We start from the raw sequence: 22,500 nt of genomic DNA on the forward strand, positions 1-22,500 counted from the left end.
CATACATGAAAATAAGTTCATACTGTATATGACATTTTTTTGCGTCAGGATTATTTCAGTGGGAAAGTATGTTTTGCTTATGCCAGATGCCCAAGAAACCATCAGTGGACACGTATTCCATGTTCACAGTCCTCTGTTCATCAAAAGAGGCCATAGTCCAAAATGTCAATGTAGCTACTCCTAATCAGCGCATCTGGCAAGAGGTCTGGATGTGTCTGGGAGATGTATGACGACCTGGGAAGTGGAGTGACAGGAGTGTCAGAAAAACACTAAATATGCCCACATGCTGCGTTATACACAAAAGACTGACTGCATTGTTTAAATTTAATTTCACAAATTCAAGTATTTTTGTTGTAGGCCACACCCCCTCGTGTTCCTGCTCCTGCTTGGAGAAGTCGTGTCTGCTTTTCTGGAAGTCGGGCTCTTGATGGTGTTTGATCTCAAGTCTTGGTTTGAAGACAGACAGTAGCTTGTCAGTATTAAGTGTTCCCTTTCAAAGGGAACTTCAACGTTGCGTTTAGCATAACACTGTGGGGAGCGCCTCTCGGGCGTGACCGGTATGTGAAGCTTGTATAAAATCGTGCCTATTTATAGGACTGCCACGATCAGGTGATGTGGAAATTAAGTATTAATTTATGGAATTCATTTATATCGCGTGATATAAATATGGAACCTGTGAACCACGCCATCAGACTTTATTATCTTCAGTGAAAGACTGCATGTCTGTTGTTTGTGTAAAGAAACAAAAAGACGCTTCATTTCCTCGCTATCTTTTCTCAAAGTCTCAGAACTTTTCTATCCCTTTAAAAAAAAGAGAAGAAAAAAAGGAATGAGTGAGAGAGAAAAATACGAGTGAGAGAATTCAGGAAGTGTGTTACGGCTTGCTCCCGTTTCATCACGGGGAATAGTGCACACTTTCTGGGTGAAGTGTCTAGGAGTGTAGCATGCGATGGCGGCCTCGAGAGGCTGTGCATGGAAACGCCTACATTAAGCAGCTCGGCTCGCGACTCGCGCTCTTCTCGGAAGCCAAAGCGAGTTGGGTTTCGGAGCCTCGCGGCTCTGGGCCGGCCGCTGCCGAGGCAGCTAGCCATCTCAGGTTCAGGGGATCTCTTATGGATCTGGAAGAGGAGCCGGAGACGAGCGCTGCTCCATCACTTGCTCTGTCTTCTGGGTTCGGCTCTCCGCTGGATTTTGGAGCTCGCGTCGCGACTCCTCCTTCCGCTATGGAAAGCCAAAAAGGGACACACACACACACACACACACACACACACACACACACACACACACACACACACACACGCACACACACATAATAGTAATAATTCCTCCCTGACTCCGAGGAGCCAGAAGGATGTGCTAAAAACTGAGAGCAGCATATAAAGAGCTGTTTGAAGTGATTACTGAGGCTGGATGAGCTTTTTTCTCCGTAGTGAAATAAATCCCTCACACTGCAGAAACTCCCCTTTCTTCCAGAAGTGCATGACAAAATATCAGGCTTCTGGGGAAAACCATGCATAAGCCGTATTTATATCCCCACGATGTTGGATTATTCGGCCATTGGGGGGAATGAACGGCAGGGCTATTTAGCTATGCTGAAGGTGGAGGAGGCGCTTGAGAGCTACCTCTCTCCATCCACTGCAGGTAATTTAGGGGGCCGGCTTTGCCAGCCAAGCCACTGTGTAAGGCCACCGTGGCATTGGTGGGCAAGGCCTATGCGGTAGTAGTCTTGCTTGGATGTTCCTGCTTACAGCCTGGATATTCATTCCGCCCCGGGCTCAAGTGTCTTGCAGTGACCCTCGGGGTTGGGTCTTTTTGAACAGGCCGGTACCCTCGGTATGACAGAGTGGGTATTCTCGTTCCCACAGTGTTACGCTAAACGCAATGTTGAAGTTCCCTTTGAAATTGAACGTCTGGGTTACACATGTAACCCGGTTCCCTGAGAAGGTAACGAGACATTGTGTAGCTTTGTCATACCAGTGTAGGCCTGTGAATTGCGTCTTCGCTTCAGATAATAGAGGCTGATGGCACGGTTCACAGGTGCCATATTTATAACATGTGACGCGCTTAATTGCCACGTCACCTGATCATGGCAGGCCTATAAATTTTACACAAGCTTCAGATGCCGGTCGCACGCGAGAGGCGCTCCCATAGTGTTATGTTAAACGCAACGTCTCGTTCCCTTCTCAGGGAGCAGGGTAACATGCGTAACCCAGACGTTTTTAAGTTTAAGTTTTTAAAGGTCCATTATTTGTGCTAAAGGATGTTTGATAGTACACAGTAATTCAGTTTCACAAATAATATCATTTTGGCTTAATTCTTAATTCATTGAATCATGAGTTTCCACATACACGTATACATGCATTTACACACATACATATGCACACACACACACACACACACACACACACACACACACACACATATATATATATATATGTGTGTGTGTGTGTGTGTGTGTGTGTGTGTGTAGATAGGTAACAAGTGAATGCGAATTGATTTAATGTGATTTGCTTTGATTTGTTTTGCTGTTTGGATTTTACCTTATTACTTAAAAAAAGACAGTCCCCAAAACAAAACTTTTAGTGGCACAAATGAAGCACGAACAAACGAGACCGTCTGGTGTGAATTTGGAGCGTGTGGGGGTGAGTTTTTCTCTGAGTCCCTGTATTGTTTGGTCTTGACTGAGATTCTCTCTTCTGTCGCTCAGTGAACAGATACGTTACAGTGCATTAAAACAGATACAGTCATGTGAAAAGATAAGTGCACCCCATGGAAAATGCTGGCTTTTTTGACATATTTGGACAAGAAAACATTTGATCATCTGTAAACAGTGTCTATTAATGAAGTTGATGTACTCGAACAAAACCACAAGGAAAATGAGATTTGTCAATCATTTATTCAACAGAAATATCAACCGATGCGATATTCTTCCATGGAAAAAGTAAGTACACCCTTGGCCTCAGAAGCTAGTATTGTCCCCTTTAGCAGAAATAACTTCTTGTAGATGTTTTGCATAATTGTCCACCAGGCTTGCTGGAATTCTTAAAGACTCTTCCATTCTTTCAGCTGCAAGATGTTTGAGGGTTTTCTTGCATGTTCTGTCCATTTCAGATCTCCCCCACAACATCTCAATGGGATTCAAATCTGAGCTTTGACTCGGTTGTTCCATAACCCTCCATTTCTTCTTTTTGCACCGTTCCTTGGTGGATTTGCTCGTGTGCTTAGGATCATTATCATGTTGAAAGGTCTACTTTCAGTTCAACTTTGATATGATGCAGAATTCATAACTGAATCAATGAATGCAAGCTGTCCAGTCCCTGAGGAAGTGAGCAAACTCAAACCATAACATTTCCACCACTGTGCTTCATAGTTGGTATGAGGTGATTCTCCTGAAAAGCTGTCTTCGGTCTGCGCCAAACATGTCTGCTGTTACTGTGACCAAACAACTCTATCTTTGATTCGTCTGTCCAGAGCACGTTATTCCAAAAGGTCTGGTCTTTGTCTATATGCTCATTGGCAAACTGTAGTCTTGCAAAGGCTTTTTCCTGTCACGCCTCTCACGCAGGTCAAATTTGTGCAATCTCTTTCTGATTGTAGAAGCATGCGCTTTGAAACCAACAGTTGCAAGACTTACTAGCTACTAGATCCTGTGATGAAATTTTTGGGTTCTTGGAGAATTCTTTTTGTATCAGACGGTCTGCTCTTGGGCTGAATTTGCTGGGACGGCCGGTCCTGGACTGTTGTTTGAAATCTGCGCTACTTGTAGATGATTTTCCTTACAGTGGAACGATGTATTTCAAATAATTTGGAGATCTGTTTTAAATCCCTCGCCAGACTCATAGGCATCAACAACTCTTTTTCCGAAGGCCTTACAGAACTCTTTAGAACTTGGCATGATGACACCACACACCTCAATAACAAAGGGAACACCAGACACTAGATATGAGAGGGGTGTAAATAAGACCGGTTCCACCTGCACTTCGTCAGCAGGTTCTAATCACTGGAACCTGATCTTCAACACCAGATTCTAATGTTATGGATGTGAAGGTTTGATCAATGTAGGGGTGTACTTACTTTTTCCATATGACTGATCTGTGTATCAACTTTATTAATAAGCACTGTTTCAAAGAGGATCAAAGGTTTGCTTGTCCAAATATGTAAAAAAAAAAAAAAAAAAAAAAAAAGCCAACAATTTCCATGGTGTACTTATTTTCACATGACTGTACATTTGTCATTTGTGGGCTTTTTAAGCAAAGATTAAGCAAAGGTCTGAAATTGATCTTTATTTTGGCCCCCGAACGTCTCAGTGTGTCCCTGTCTTTATTCTTTAAGTTCCAGCAGAATGTCAGGTTTGTACTTTTTACTTCATAATCATTTCTCTGCTCTCTTTCTCTCATGTTGTTTCAGGACCTCGCTCGTTCATTATCACATACTCTGGCTGCAATGCAACACTTACTGGAAAGGAGAAGGAGGAAATCCAAGCAGCCACTACAGTTCTCCTGGTTCCTCTTCTCTACCTCGTCTCTTTTGTGTTCGGCTTCCCAGCTAACCTTCTGGCATTGTTTGTTCTTCTCTTCCGTGCAAAAAAGTTTCCATCCACAATTCTGTTAGTGAACCTCACCTGCTGCGACCTCCTTCTTCTCCTCATGCTTCCCTTACGCATCATCTACCACTTCCAGGGAAACAACTGGACATTTGGAGAAGAAACCTGCCGCTTGCTAATCGCTTTGTTATATGGGAACATATACGGCTCGGTGATTTGCCTGGCGCTCATCGCTGTGGACCGTTACGTGGCTCTGGTGCATCCATTTGGCGCCAAGACGCTGCGGAGTTACAAGACGTCCATATTGATGAGCATGATGGTGTGGATCGTGGTGGTGATAGCGGCTGTTCCTTTGCTAGCTTCACGTCAATCTTACTTGATAAACAATCTTTCGATTATAACATGCCATGACGCTCTTCCTGCAAAAGAACAGGAAAACTACTTTCTGCCATATTTTGCCTCGCTCTTCTTCCTCTGCTTTCTCCTCCCGTTATTTGTGGTGGTTTTCTGCTACAGCGCTATACTCCGCACCCTAGTTGCCGCTGGTGCTCGCTACGCCCACGCAACCCGAGTCACAGCACTTATGCTGGTGGTTTTCATCATCTGCTTCCTACCCAGTAACATTCTCCTGCTTATGCACTACTCCCAGTTTTTATACACGCATAACGGCATGAAAGATTATGATGATGCGGATGCTGAAGAAGTTCAAGGTAGCTATGACAATTACAATCGACTCTACGTACCCTACATGATCAGCCTTGCTATCAGCACCTTTAACAGCTGCATCGACCCCTTTATCTTCTACTATGTCTCCGAGGACTTTAGAGAAAAAGCGAGAAAGCTGCTATGCTGTTCAAAAACCTCCTACGAATCTTCTTCTGGAAGCTCCTCAGGGACGATGAGGTCAAAGGTCACTCTGTTGTCCATGTCGGGAAAAACTAAAGGACTTTCAAAAAACGGTGTGACAAACTTGTGAAGTGGTCACTTGGAGCTCAAGGGGAGGAGTCACAACGACAACAACTCAGATAAAAAAATAAAAAAAAAATCCTCACAGGCTTGCTGTTTTTATCTTAGATATTAGATAATTTGCTAGCTAGCTGCCATGCATTTTATCTTGTTTGTTTCTTTGCTAGCATGCCATGTAGCACCATAGCTAATACCAAATGGCTTTACTAAATAACTAGCATGCTAACTCTAAAGGTAGATTACAGTAATGCCTTATGGGTAAATAATGCTTGACTCATTCCTTCGTTTTCCAAACTCCCCCCTGAGCTGGTTAAGTAATGGAACAATCTATAAAGAGACCAAGATGGACTGAACTAAGAGGAAGTGAACAGGGGAAGTGGTTTACTGGAACACAGCCTTGAAAAATCCACCTGTAGTTTCACATTTTAGAACAAATTTGGAACTTGTACTGAAGTGAAGGACGAGCAGAAGGATGAAAACTTTTATTTTAAGTCAAGCTAACCGCAATCAGCAGATAAATTTTGTATAACTCAGTGTGTGTGTGTGTGTGTGTGTGTGTGTGTGTGTGTGTGTATGTGTGTGTGGGTGTGTGAGTGTGTGTGGGAGTTGATTCCATATAAACAGGAAGATGTGTGTATAAATAACATACACGCAGGAAGATATGTGTATAAACTCATCTAAATCTGTAATTCAGGAAGAGACTGATGATACGTTCATGAAGCATTAAAAGAAACGTATGATGCGTATTTAGTGTTACATCACAAAACATAGCTAAAACTTTACTACTATAGTACTATACTTCAGTACTATATGGTATAAAGTGGGTTAAAAAATGGTCTGCATCATACCTGTACATTTGGCTAAATGAACCTCGTTAGGCTTTTTAATTAGCACTGTGTATTTTGGATGCTGATCTTCAGGGATCCATTTGAGGAAAAGCTTCAACAAAGATGCCGAACATTAAAGAAAAATAAAACATCTTGTCCCAGTTGTAAACCATCCTCTTTACATTAAAGTTATTATTCATATTATTAGAACGCATCTTCAAACACAAGCAAACCTTTACTAGCTGACTGTTTCTGTTAGAAATGTAAAGATGTTTTTAAAAACTTTCCTAGCTAGGTTTTTTTTCCTGAGCTAAAACATTTCAAATTAAAGTATTTAAATATAGCTATTATATCTAGCAACATTTTTTATATTATTATTTTTTAGTAATTCAATTACTGATACTCTTGCTGCGTTCTGTCAAATCTGATCATAAAGCAAGTGTACATAAATATGTTCTGATATGTTATTGTGTCTATAGTAACTGCTTATTCACAGGGGCTGTTTCACTGTTAATAAACTGTTTTAAAAACGTGTCATTGTTGATACGGAGAAGTGTCTGGGAGGAGAAATGTGTTTATGTAACGTTTATGGAAGTAGTCTCCAGTGTAATATTTTGTTTTGTTCTCTGTGCTTCTGTACAGTAACACTGTGGTTCTGTCTCTCATTAGCAGGTTGTTAAACCATCCAGATTATGTTTAACACACACACACACACACACACAAACATACACACACACACACACACACACACACACACACATACACACACAAAGGAAGCCACATAATACACTTGAAAAACAAATAAATCTGGTGGGTTACTCTCTTCTCTCTAACACACACTGAAATCCTGTTACATGTTAAACATTGAAATACGAGTAAAATATGAAACATTTAAAATTATATTTAGAGGATAAGGTATAAAGTATAAGGAAATATTTAAAGTATAAGGTGGAAATTGAGCTGCTGGAGACGTGGTAAAGATTGTATTTTTTTCTTGTATATTCTCTGTATAACAGATGGAATTAATTTATGTGTAATAAAAATATCATCATGCCTTAATTTCTCTTCAGTATCTTACATTACCATAAATCATCATCATACACCACCATACATCATCATCATCATACATCATTATCATCATACATCACCATACATCATCATCATCATCATCATCATCATACATCACCATCATCATCATCATCATCATCATCATCATCATCATCATACATCATCATCATACATCATCATCATACATCATCATCATACATCATCATACATCATACACCACCATACATCATCATCATCATACATCATTATCATCATACATCATCATCATCATCATCATCATCATCATCATACATCATCATCATACATTACCATACATCACCATACATCACCATACATCATCATACATCATACATCATTATCATCATACATCACCATCATCATCATCATCATCATCATACATCACCATACATCACCATACATCACCATACATCATCATACATCATACATCATTATCATCATACATCACCATCATCATCATCATCATCATCATCATACATCATCATCATCATCATACATCATCATACATCATCATACATCATCATCATACATCATCATACATCATCATACATCATACATCATCATCATACATCATCATACATCATCATACATCATCATCATACATCATCATACATCACCATACATCATACATCATCATCATCATACATCATCATACATCATCATCATCATCATCATACATCATCATACATCATCATGCATCATCATCATACATCACCATACATCATCATACATCATCATCATCATCATACATCATCATACATCATCATCATACATCATGATACATCATCATACATCATCATCATACATCATACATCATCATCATCATACATCATCATACATCATCATGCATCACCATACATCATCATACATCATCATACATCATCATGCATCATCATCATACATCACCATACATCATCATCATACATCATGATACATCATCATACATCATCATCATACATCACCATACATCATCATCATACATCATCATACATCATCATCATCATACATCATCATCATCATACATCATCATACATCATCATCATCATCATCATACATCACCATACATCATCATCATACATCATCATCATACATCATCATACATCATCATGCATCATCATCATACATCACCATACATCATCATCATACATCATGATACATCATCATACATCATCATCATACATCACCATACATCATCATCATACATCATCATACATCATCATCATCATACATCATCATCATCATCATCATACATCATCATACATCACCATACATCATCATCATACATCATCATACATCATCATCATCATACATCATCATCATCATCATCATCATCATCATACATCATCATCATCATCATCATACATCATCATACATCACCATACATCATCATCATACATCATCATACATCATCATCATCATACATCATCATCATCATCATCATCATCATCATACATCATCATACATCATCATACATCATCATCATCATACATCCCATACATCATCATCATACATCATCATACATCACCATACATCATCATACATCATACATCATACATCATCATCATCATACATCATCATCATCATCATCATCATACATCACCATATATCATCATCATACATCCCATACATCATCATACATCATCATACATCATCATACATCCCATACATCATCATCATACATCATCATCATCATACATCATCATACATCATCATACATCATCATACATCATCATCATACATCATGATACATCATCATACATCATCATCATACATCACCATACATCACCATACATCATACATCATACATCATCATCATCATCATCATACATCAACATACATCATCATCATACATCATACATCATACATCATCATACATCATCATCATACATCACCATACATCATCATCATACATCATGATACATCATCATACATCATCATACATCATCATCATACATCACCATACATCATCATCATACATCATCATACATCATCATCATACATCATCATCATCATCATCATACATCATGATACATCATCATACATCATCATACATCATCATCATACATCACCATACATCATCATCATACATCATCATACATCATCATCATACATCATCATACATCATCATCATACATCATCATCATCATCATCATACATCCCATACATCATCATACATCATCATACATCCCATACATCATCATCATACATCATCATCATCATACATCATCATACATCATCATCATACATCATGATACATCATCATACATCATCATCATACATCACCATACATCATCATCATACATCATCATACATCATACACCACCATACATCATCATCATCATACATCATTATCATCATACATCATCATCATCATCATCATCATCATCATCATCATCATACATCATCATCATACATTACCATACATCACCATACATCACCATACATCATCATACATCATACATCATTATCATCATACATCACCATCATCATCATCATCATCATCATACATCACCATACATCACCATACATCACCATACATCATCATACATCATACATCATTATCATCATACATCACCATCATCATCATCATCATCATCATCATACATCATCATCATCATCATACATCATCATACATCATCATACATCATCATCATACATCATCATACATCATCATACATCATACATCATCATCATACATCATCATACATCATCATACATCATCATCATACATCATCATACATCACCATACATCATACATCATCATCATCATACATCATCATACATCATCATCATCATCATCATACATCATCATACATCATCATGCATCATCATCATACATCACCATACATCATCATACATCATCATCATCATCATACATCATCATACATCATCATCATACATCATGATACATCATCATACATCATCATCATACATCATACATCATCATCATCATACATCATCATACATCATCATGCATCACCATACATCATCATACATCATCATACATCATCATGCATCATCATCATACATCACCATACATCATCATCATACATCATGATACATCATCATACATCATCATCATACATCACCATACATCATCATCATACATCATCATACATCATCATCATCATACATCATCATCATCATACATCATCATACATCATCATCATCATCATCATACATCACCATACATCATCATCATACATCATCATCATACATCATCATACATCATCATGCATCATCATCATACATCACCATACATCATCATCATACATCATGATACATCATCATACATCATCATCATACATCACCATACATCATCATCATACATCATCATACATCATCATCATCATACATCATCATCATCATCATCATACATCATCATACATCACCATACATCATCATCATACATCATCATACATCATCATCATCATACATCATCATCATCATCATCATCATCATCATACATCATCATCATCATCATCATACATCATCATACATCACCATACATCATCATCATACATCATCATACATCATCATCATCATACATCATCATCATCATCATCATCATCATCATACATCATCATACATCATCATACATCATCATCATCATACATCCCATACATCATCATCATACATCATCATACATCACCATACATCATCATACATCATACATCATACATCATCATCATCATACATCATCATCATCATCATCATCATACATCACCATATATCATCATCATACATCCCATACATCATCATACATCATCATACATCATCATACATCCCATACATCATCATCATACATCATCATCATCATACATCATCATACATCATCATACATCATCATACATCATCATCATACATCATGATACATCATCATACATCATCATCATACATCACCATACATCACCATACATCATACATCATACATCATCATCATCATCATCATACATCAACATACATCATCATCATACATCATACATCATACATCATCATACATCATCATCATACATCACCATACATCATCATCATACATCATGATACATCATCATACATCATCATACATCATCATCATACATCACCATACATCATCATCATACATCATCATACATCATCATCATACATCATCATCATCATCATCATACATCATGATACATCATCATACATCATCATACATCATCATCATACATCACCATACATCATCATCATACATCATCATACATCATCATCATACATCATCATACATCATCATCATACATCATCATCATCATCATCATACATCCCATACATCATCATACATCATCATACATCCCATACATCATCATCATACATCATCATCATCATACATCATCATACATCATCATCATACATCATGATACATCATCATACATCATCATCATACATCACCATACATCATCATACATCATACATCATACATCATCATACATCATCATCATACATCATACATCATACATCATCATACATCATCATCATACATCACCATACATCATCATCATACATCACCATACATCATCATCATACATCATCATACATCATCATCATACATCATCATCATCATCATCATCATACATCACCATACACCATCATACATCATACATCATACATCATCATACATCACCATACATCATACATCATACATCATCATCATCATCATCATCATCCATCATCATCATACATTATCATACATCATCATCATACATCATCATACATCATCATACATCATCATACATCATCATCATACATCATCATCATACATCACCATACATCATCATCATACATCATCATCATCATCATCATCATACATCCCATACATCATCATACATCATCATACATCATCATACACCATCATACATCATCATCATACATCATCATCATCATCATACATCATCATCATACATCACCATACATCATCATCATACATCCCATACATCATCATCATACATCATCATCATACATCACCATACATCATCATCATACATCCCATACATCATCATCATACATCATCATCATACATCACCATATATCATCATCATACATCCCATACATCATCATACATCATCATACATCATCATCATACATCATCATCATACATCATCATCATACATCATCATCATCATACATCATCATACATCATCAGCATCATACATCATCATCATACATCATCATACTCTGAGAAGCTTCTGACACTAAAGGTTGCTCTTCTGCTGGCCCTGACATCTTTCAAGCAAATAGGAGATCTACAAGCTCTCTGTTGCCCCTTCCTGCCTTGACTGTACCCCAGATTAGCCAAAGCCTTCCGGTATCCTAGGCCGAATTATGTTCCTAAAGTGCCTACATCTGCTGCCCAGCCAGTAGTGTTGCAGGCTTTCTGCCCTCCTCTGTTCCTCAAACCAGAACAAGAGAGAATGCGCCTGCTGTGTCCAGTGAGGGCTCTCTGTACTTACGTCCACCGCTCCGGCCAGCGGCATAAGTCAGAGCAGCTGCTGGTTGGCTTTGGCGGCAACAGAAGAGGTGATACAGCCCATCTCTAGTTGGATAGTGGAAGCTATCTCTATTGCAAATGAGGTGCGTGGTCTCGCTACGTCTCTGGGCATAAGGGCTCATTCCACTAGGGGGGTCGCCTCCTCGAAGGCTTTGTCCAAAGGGGTATCCTTACATGATGTGTGTGCTGTGGTGGGGTGGTCTACGCCAAACACATTCATTCGATTTTACAGCCTGGATATACGTTTCGACCTGGGCTCAAGTGTCTTGCAGTGACCCTCGGGTTGTGATCTTTTTGAACAGGTCGTACCCTCAGTATGACGGAGTATGTATTCTCATTCCCACAGCATTCAGCTAACACAACGTGCAGTTCCCTTTGAAAGGGAACATTTGGGTTATGCATGTAACCCTGTTCCCTGAGAAGGGAACGAGACGTTGCGTAGCTTTATCATACTGGGGCAGTCCTGTGAATTGCGTCTTCGCTTCAGATAGTGGAGGCTGATGGTGCAGTTCACAGGTGCGGTTTATATATCAGGCGACGTGCTTAATTGCCACGTCAGCTGATCACGGCAGGCCTGTAAATAGGCATGATTTTACACAAACTTCAGATACCGGTCACGCACGAGTGTGCTTCCCACAGCGTGGAGCTCACGCAACATCTTGTTCCCTTCTCAGGAACAGGGTTACATGTGTAAACCAGACGTTTTGTTTAAACTAGAAGACACATTTTTCGTGAGATGTCTTGTAGGCACGGATACACAGAACTGATGGTAAATACAGATCATGCCTATACACTTCCCTCTACACTTGTTTCCTCAGCTAACACTTCTGTAGATCGTGTAAATTTATGAGCTCTGGTGACAGTGTCTGAAGTGTGTGTGTGTGTGTGTGTGCGTGTGTGTGCGTGTGTGTGCGCGTGCGTGTGTGTGTGTGTGTGTGTGTTTGTGTGAGACAGAGAGAAATATGGTCATGTATTTTCTGGGGGTTTTGCTGACCAGCAAACAGGTGACCCCAGACAAACAGGTGCCAGGATGAACACTGGTACAGATCAATAGGGTTACCCCTCCTGTCATAAATTAGGTGCACATACAGAACTGTCTGCCACTGGGAACATCATACATCACCATAAATCATCATACATCATCAGCATACAGTACATCATCATCATACATTACCATTCATTATCATCATACATCATCATTCGTCATCACCATACATCACCATACATCATCATACATCATCACCATACATCACCATACATCAGCATCATCATACGTCATCATTCATCATCACCATACATCACCATACATCAGCATCATCATACATCATCATCATACGTCATCATACAGCATACATCATATGCGTAGCTTTATCATACTGGGGCAGTCCTGTGAATTGCGTCTTCGCTTCAGATAGTGGAGGCTGATGGTGCAGTTCACAGGTGCGGTTTATATATCAGGCGACGTGCTTAATTGCCACGTCAGCTGATCACGGCAGGCCTGTAAATAGGCATGATTTTACACAAACTTCAGATACCGGTCACGCACGAGTGCGCTTCCCACAGCGTGGAGCTCACGCAACATCTTGTTCCCTTCTCAGGAACAGGGTTACATGTGTAAACCAGACGTTTTGTAAGACACATTTTTCGTGAGATGTCTTGTAGGCACGGATACACAGAACTGATGGTAAATACAGATCATGCCTATACACTTCCCTCTACACTTGTTTCCTCAGCTAACACTTCTGTAGATCGTGTAAATTTATGAGCTCTGGTGACAGTGTCTGAAGTGTGTGTGTGTGTGTGTGTGTGTGTGTGTGTGCGTGTGTGTGTGTGCGTGTGTGTGCGCGTGCGTGTGTGTGTGTGTGTGTGTTTGTGTGAGACAGAGAGAAATATGGTCATGTGTTTTCTGGGGGTTTTGCTGACCAGAATGCTTACATTGTGTTTATGTTAACAAATAATGGTTATTACATAATAATGGTTAAGATGTTGTGGTTAAAACACAGAAGAAACTCTGCAACTATCTGTTATGAAGATCTTCATCTGATATGAAGAAAAGGGGGGTTTTATTTCAGTAAATTTCAGTAAATTTTTATTGGAAGTCAGGCCGTTTTCTCAAAAAATGTAATCAACAAATGTTTAGATTATTTCACAAACATACATTCGGCTCATGTACGATGAGCCGAATGAGCCGAATACACACAGTGTATGCATTAATACTGTGAGAAGCAAGTTTCACAACAATCTCATTAACATAAACACATTTGCTGGGGGGAGACCCATCATAATACACACCCCCAGGAAGGCTATCCCCAGACAAACAGGTGCCAGGATGAACACTGGTACAGATCAATAGGGTTACCCCTCCTGTCATAAATTAGGTGCACATACAGAACTGTCTGCCACTGGGAACATCATACATCACCATAAATCATCATACATCATCATACACCATCATCATACAGTACATCATCATCATACATTACCATTCATTATCATCATACATCATCATTCGTCATCACCATACATCATCATACATCATCACCATACATCACCATACATCATCACCATACATCACCATACATCACCATACATCAGCATCATCATACGTCATCATTCATCATCACCATACATCACCATACATGAGCATCATCATACATCACCATACATCATACATCATACATCACCATACATCATACATCATACATCACCATACATCAGCATCATCATACATCATCATCATACGTCATCATACAGCATACATCATACATCACCATACATCAGCATCATCATACGTCATCATTCATCATCACCATACATCACCATACATCATACATCATACATCACCATACATCATACATCATACATCACCATACATCAGCATCATCATACATCATCATCATACGTCATCATACAGCATCATCATACATCACCATACATCATCACCATACATCATACATACATCACCAGACATCACCATAAAATCACCAAACTTCATCATCATACATCATCATCATACGTCATCATACAGCATCATCATACATCACCATACATCATCACCATACATCATACATACATCACCAGACATCACCATAAAATCACCAAACTTCATCATCATACATCATCATACACCATCACCATACAGTACATCATCATCATACATCACCATTCATCATACATCATACATACATCACCATACATCATCATCATACATCACCATTCATCATACATCATACATACATCACCATACATCATCATCATCATACATCATCACCATACATCATACATCATACATCACCATACATCACCATACATCATACATCACCATACATCAGCATCATCATACATCACCATACATCACCATACATCATCACCATACATCATACATACATCACCATTCATTATCATCATACATCATCATACATCATACATCATACATACATCACCAGATATCACCATAAAATCACCAAACATCATCATCATACATATCATATGTCATCAAACATCATCATAAACATACATATAGATTTGGTATATAGGGAACTGATTATTTGTTATTTGTTAAGTGTAATTAAATATGCTATTTCAGTATTCTATTCCATTAAATTTAAATAATCAAATTTAATTTAATTAAATGCATAGGCTATGGTCATTTCCATAAAGTAATAAAATCATTTTTTGAACATCAGAGTTCCTCAGGGGGATCTTATCAAAATAAAGGTTCTTAATATCCTCCTTCTATCTACTCAAGAACTTCTTCTGACAGAGAAACTTTAAGGGTTTTCCCAGAGGAACAACAGACGTACAGACATTTAAGCATGAAACAACAACTGATATGAATATCACAAACACATTAATAAAGGCTTATTCTCCACTGTATGTATGTGTGTATGTGTGTGTGTGTGTGTGTGTGTGTGTGTGTGTGTGTGTGTGTGTGTGTATAATCGAGCAGTTGCATGTGGGCCTCTCTAACGGCTCCTCAATCCTGCTGCTTGAGATAAAGGAATGCTGTGACACAGCAGCACACACACACACACACACACACACACACACACACACACACACACACACACGCACACACAAACACACACACAAACACATACAAACCCTTCCGTTGCTGTTTTTCAGAAACACACTTGTCTGGCTCGGTATGTAAACTTCCTCTCACTTTATTTGTTATAATTCAGTCCTCGTCTCTCGGGACATGTGCTTAAAGAAACATGTTTATTTATTTTTATTTTAAAATTGTGAATGCATCATGCAGTGGATCACCGAGGACTAAATGAAGGACTAAATTAATTATTATAATTTTTTTAAAATGTTGATCTGTTAAAAACAATTCTACATAAGTTAAATGTTGCATATACATTTATGTATGTATGTATTTATGCATTTATTTATTTATCAGTTGTTCTACTTCCTTGCTAGTTTTTGTTCATGAAAAGGTCAAACTGTCAGTCTAACTCAGTGGGTGCGCCTAGCCATTTTTATTGCTTTATGAAAGTGAACTAACAAAAGATGACATACAGGAAGTGATGCATTTTAAGTGGAGAGTCATACGGGAGTAAGGGGAAGGGCCGAATTTCTGTGGCTCTGATTAAACAGGATGTGAATTCATGCAGGAAGAGAATTATTAACAGTTTGTGTTTTAAATCTCACATTTACTCCAAAGTCGCATTTTATGTTATTAGTTAAACTGAGTAACAAGTAACAAGGCTAATTACACAACACGAAACACATGAATCATATGTATACTTGCTGAAAATATACACAGGAAGTGAAATAACATTTTAAACATTTTAAATCTATTTTTTTTTCACGTTTATATAAGATTATAACAAATTTATGCAAACTGAAAAAAAAAAAACACAACATGGCGTTAGTAACACAGCTGGCACTAGGGGGCGTATTTCCACGTATCGCCAGATCATCTGACGTGAAACAGTAGCATGAGACACCCTGTACAGGGTTACGATGTTAGCTAATATAGCTAGCTAATCTGGACTAGCATTCTACTGGGTTTTTTTGCATCATGTGCTCCGCCCACATGACATCGCTAGCAGTTGCTCCGCCTCTTGTCACTGTAAATCACCAGCTCTAATATTTCAATCTTAAACACTTTCAACACTTTCAAAATAATTCACTGTTTGTTATTTAAAGGTAAATAATAAATAAATAAATGTTGTAAATATGACATCATAACAATATATAATTCTGTGAATAATCCCGAACATTTTTATAAATAGAGAAATCACTGCTATATTCACAAATGTACTATTTTCTTCAGTAATATTCACATTTTATGAAGAAATATATTCACCAGGATCGTTTTAAATCAAATACAAAATATAATAACGTGGGAAAAAAATCTGCAGCAGTAACACTTAATGAACAACAATGAAGTGATGGAAACTAATGCATTTCTGTTATTTTCTCATCTCCGGTTTGAAATGGAGACCAAATGGTTTTTCTGTCTCTCTCTCTCTCTCTCTCTCTCTCTCTCTCTCTCTCTCTCTCTCTCTCTCTCTCACACACACACACACACACACACACACACACACACACACACACACACACTACAGTTTTAAGCCACCTCGCCTATTATAGCCACATACGTTAAAAGTTAACGTTAAACCACGTTAAAGGCCAGGTCATTTCTATTATTAATAGGATTCCTCCACACCTTGCAGTAGGACTCCACCATTACAGTAGTCACCATTTTGAAAGTACAGTATTCAGTTTTTACTCCTCATTCACATTTTGTCCAAAAATCACTGAACAGAATTTTGATATTCATATAAAAAGTTATGATGTCACAGTTTTCACGATGTTGACCCAAAATTGGATCAGAGGCTGTATCTCGGCAAGACTTTGATCAATTGTAACGAAACTTGGTACACTTCATCAGCCACATGATTTATGGGTCCAGGCTAAATTTGAGAACAGCGCCACCAACCTGAGATTTGAAAAATGAATATTTTTGCTTATAACTTTTGGATACTTTGTCAGAAAATTATGATCCTGATGTCTCATTTTTGGTGGCATTACATGTGTGATGTACTGTGATAAACAGGAAACATCAATGCTAAAGGTCCTGGGTTTGATTTCTGTGTGGTGTAAGTTCTTAAAAGTTTGTACAATGTTTTGTCTTTCGGTTCCTTTCGTTTGTGGCTCAATATTGAAGTAACCTTTCAACTTCTTGGCATGAAAATAAATGCCTCTGTTCTGTTCATTTCCCATTCAATCTTATTCTCATCTGTGCTTCTGAACCTATCTTTTATTCATTGATGTACATTCTATTTCTCCTCTTCATGTTCTCCAGGCTCCGCATTGCTCTTTCAGTGCCTTTGGTGCTTGCCCCCTTTAAATGCTGCTTGCAGATTTAATTTGTATTCTTCTGTCAGGAGAAAACCTATTGTTATTGTTAGTCTTCTCCTTCTTCCTCTTCTTCTTATTATTAGTCTCCTCATCTCTCTAAAGTGCTCAATAACTCAAGATCTAAATGGTAAAAAGTTCTAAAATTTGGCAGATTGATACTACAGGCCCCGAATAACTGCCCCACCATAAATTACCCAGATGAGCCCATAGGTGTCGCTACAGGCCATTCCCTCCGCCCCATAAGTTCAAAATGTCTGGAAATTGGTGTACATGCCTTATTTCTCAAGGGGAACAAAAAAGCCTTCGGAACCCATAAAGTCCACAATGATAGATTTTCCCCTACATTGAAAATTTGTCCAAAACTGCAAAAATGTTCTTCTCATGAACCATAGGTCTGATTTGATGACTTGAACTGTGGTACATATGTGTGGGATACATGTCTTTCTATAGGATGATAAGTAATAAGGAATCAATTAAAAATTGGCCGAACCGTCTACATATTGGTTAATTGTCAACTGTTGCATGTATTTCTTGTGTCCATAAATCAGTGGAACATTAACCTTGATCTGTGCCGCACACAAAGAAGACACTACAGTATGTTACCGTGTGTGATGGCATCCTCATATCTTCAAAAACAATGACATTAAAAGGAACTGTCATGTTATCTTTGATGATATCTGTTATATTATGTTTAACAATATATTTATTTTCCGTACATGGTGCTGTTTATATTGCTGTATATAGTCTATAGTGTTTATGTTCACAGTAGCCATTTATTTAGGGAGAGTGAAGAACATGTGTTGAATCATTTTATTGGTGTAAAGCCTAGAAGAAGCTTTGCTTGTGAGTTTTTTATTCATCTTTCTAGTTTGTAACCTTTTGTGATTGTACTTGGTGAGTGTTGCTGTTTGTGATTATTTTGAACAGCTCAATGGGCTAAAGCAGTCTTCATAAACCCAAAGGGTTTCAAATTTAAATGTCACCCACTTCATATAGATAGCAGTCTTTCATATCTCTTGATCTCTATGTGTGTGGGTGTGCGAGTGTGCGTTTGTGTGTGATGTTTACCACATATCTACTTTCACAAACAACCAACAGATAACCAACAGGCACTTCTTGATTATTTTCCCATGATGAACACTCTGGTCGAGTCTCATTAAAGTTTAGCAACTTTAAATAAACAAAAATGAATCTGAAAATGAAAATGTATGGAAGATAAAGAGTGGAAGTAGAAGGAATTTATGTTAGCATGCATCAATCACCTATATATATATATATATATATATATATATATATATATATATATATATATATATATATATATATATATATATATATATATATATATGTATATACACACACACACACACACATATATATACAGTACATTATTTATAACATGAACTCTTTTTTTGCCTAAATTAATTTCAGAGCCTTAAAATTTCCCAAAAGTTTATATGTGCACTTAGAACAAAAGGTTCTTTAAGGGTTCTGAGCTTAAAATAAAAGGTTCTACCTGAATTGCCCTTTAGAAGGGGAAGCATGTTGTTGTAAGGGTTCTACAGAACAGGTTCTTAAAGAACCTTTAAGAGTGACACCCAAAGGACCTTAAAGTTCTTTAATGGTGTTTGTGGATATTTTAAATGTTGTGATGAACATTTTAATCATTTTTATTTTTCATTTTCATTTTTGGTGCCAAATGAAACAAACAAAATAGAAAATTAACACTACTTTTATTGTTGTGTTGGAAAATAAAAAGAAAAAATATGGGGGAAAAAAAAACATAATAAGAAGTGAGGTTTTATTCAAGAACAAAAGTAAATTTATTATATTTAATTATTCTATTTTTTGATTTTTAAAGAAGGTTTAAATGTATACATTTGTATAAAAAGCTACATCACAGCAAGTAGCAATTAATCTGAAAACATCAACAAAATGTAAAAATATAGTATTTTTATGATATTTTATTATGATACTATAACTAATTTGATTTGCTCTGTTCTGTTGTGTGTATTTTCACCTCTGTTCTGCCCCCTAGCGGTCACAAATGTTAACGCACCAAAGACTTTAACAGAACTGACCTTGAAAACTACATATTTATGTTTCTGACAGTTGACCTTTGACCCCTGTGTGAGAGGGAGAAGCCCAAAATGGTGACAGTAAATGAGGGTGAGAGAAACAATGCTAATCTGCTGTACATCAGGGTGAACAGTGTGTTGGACTCTTGCCATCTGGTCTGGTGTGTGTGTGTGTGTGTGTGTACAGACGTGCCGATGTTGGTGGTGTTGAGCAGTGTGTGTACTCTATGTGTTCTTGTCATCTCCACACTCTGGACATGTTGGAAGATCAGAAGAGCCTTGAGGACGGAAACACAGAAGACGTACACGCTGTTCACAGAGCAGACGACGGTAAACACACACACACACACACACACACACACACACACACACACACACACACACACACATGAGAACAAACACAATGTACAGATCACTGTGTCCTCAGTGTAATGTTTGATTGCAGTCCAAAGTTTTTATTTAACTGTTTATTTTCTTCTCTTTGCCTCAATCACACACACACACACACACACACACACACACACACACACACACACACACACACACACACAAAATGTAGGAGGAGCTGAAGGAGAAAAAAAGTGAAGAGGAGGAAGAAGAAGAAGAAGAAGAAGAAGAAGAAGACAACAGTTAAAGAAAGACAGTTTAACTGTGTTATTATTATTATTATTATTATTATTATTATTATTATTATTATTAATAAAGCAGAATTACGGCTCAGATCAAACACTGTATTTGTGGTATTTGGGTATTTTTATGTAGAAGCGGATAAAATGACGAGACACAAAATGAGGTTTTGAAAATAAATAAATAAAGAATTGTACAGATTTAAATGTCAGTGGAATAATTTCATGATGTCAGGGTTCTCCGCTGTTCCACACTTTACTGGGGTTCTAATGTCACTCACTACATCTAGTGCACCGGACAACGGAGGGCTTATTACTTACTTACCTACTCACTTAAATAAACAAATATATAATCAAAAAATCACTAATTAAATCAAATATTTTGAGACATTTAATGCCTAGATTTAATTTCAGTATTATTTATTACTTTTCACATGTAACTGTAGAATCATCAAACTCCTGTATCTGACACCAACACTAAACCTGCATCACC

The 22,500-nt window shown here is 37.6% G+C and overlaps 2 protein-coding genes across 2 annotated transcripts in view; both read left to right on the top strand.

Moving 5' to 3' along the window:
- si:ch211-132p1.2 (proteinase-activated receptor 4) overlaps positions 1-7,395 on the top strand; it is a 12,811-nt gene extending 5,416 nt beyond the window's left edge. The window contains exon 2 of the mRNA XM_017474294.3: positions 4,408-7,395. Coding sequence (XP_017329783.1) covers positions 4,408-5,519 — 1,112 coding nt within the window. The 3' untranslated portion in view covers positions 5,520-7,395. The remainder of the gene's footprint in view (positions 1-4,407) is intronic.
- Positions 4,094-22,500, top strand: part of lect2.1 (leukocyte cell derived chemotaxin 2, tandem duplicate 1) — a 21,577-nt gene continuing 3,170 nt past the window's right edge. The window contains exon 1 of the mRNA XM_053682002.1: positions 4,094-4,097. The gene's annotated coding sequence lies outside the window, so the exon portion shown is untranslated. The remainder of the gene's footprint in view (positions 4,098-22,500) is intronic.

Source organism: Ictalurus punctatus, chromosome 8 (assembly GCF_001660625.3).
Source record: "Ictalurus punctatus breed USDA103 chromosome 8, Coco_2.0, whole genome shotgun sequence".
Classification (NCBI taxonomy): domain Eukaryota; kingdom Metazoa; phylum Chordata; class Actinopteri; order Siluriformes; family Ictaluridae; genus Ictalurus; species Ictalurus punctatus.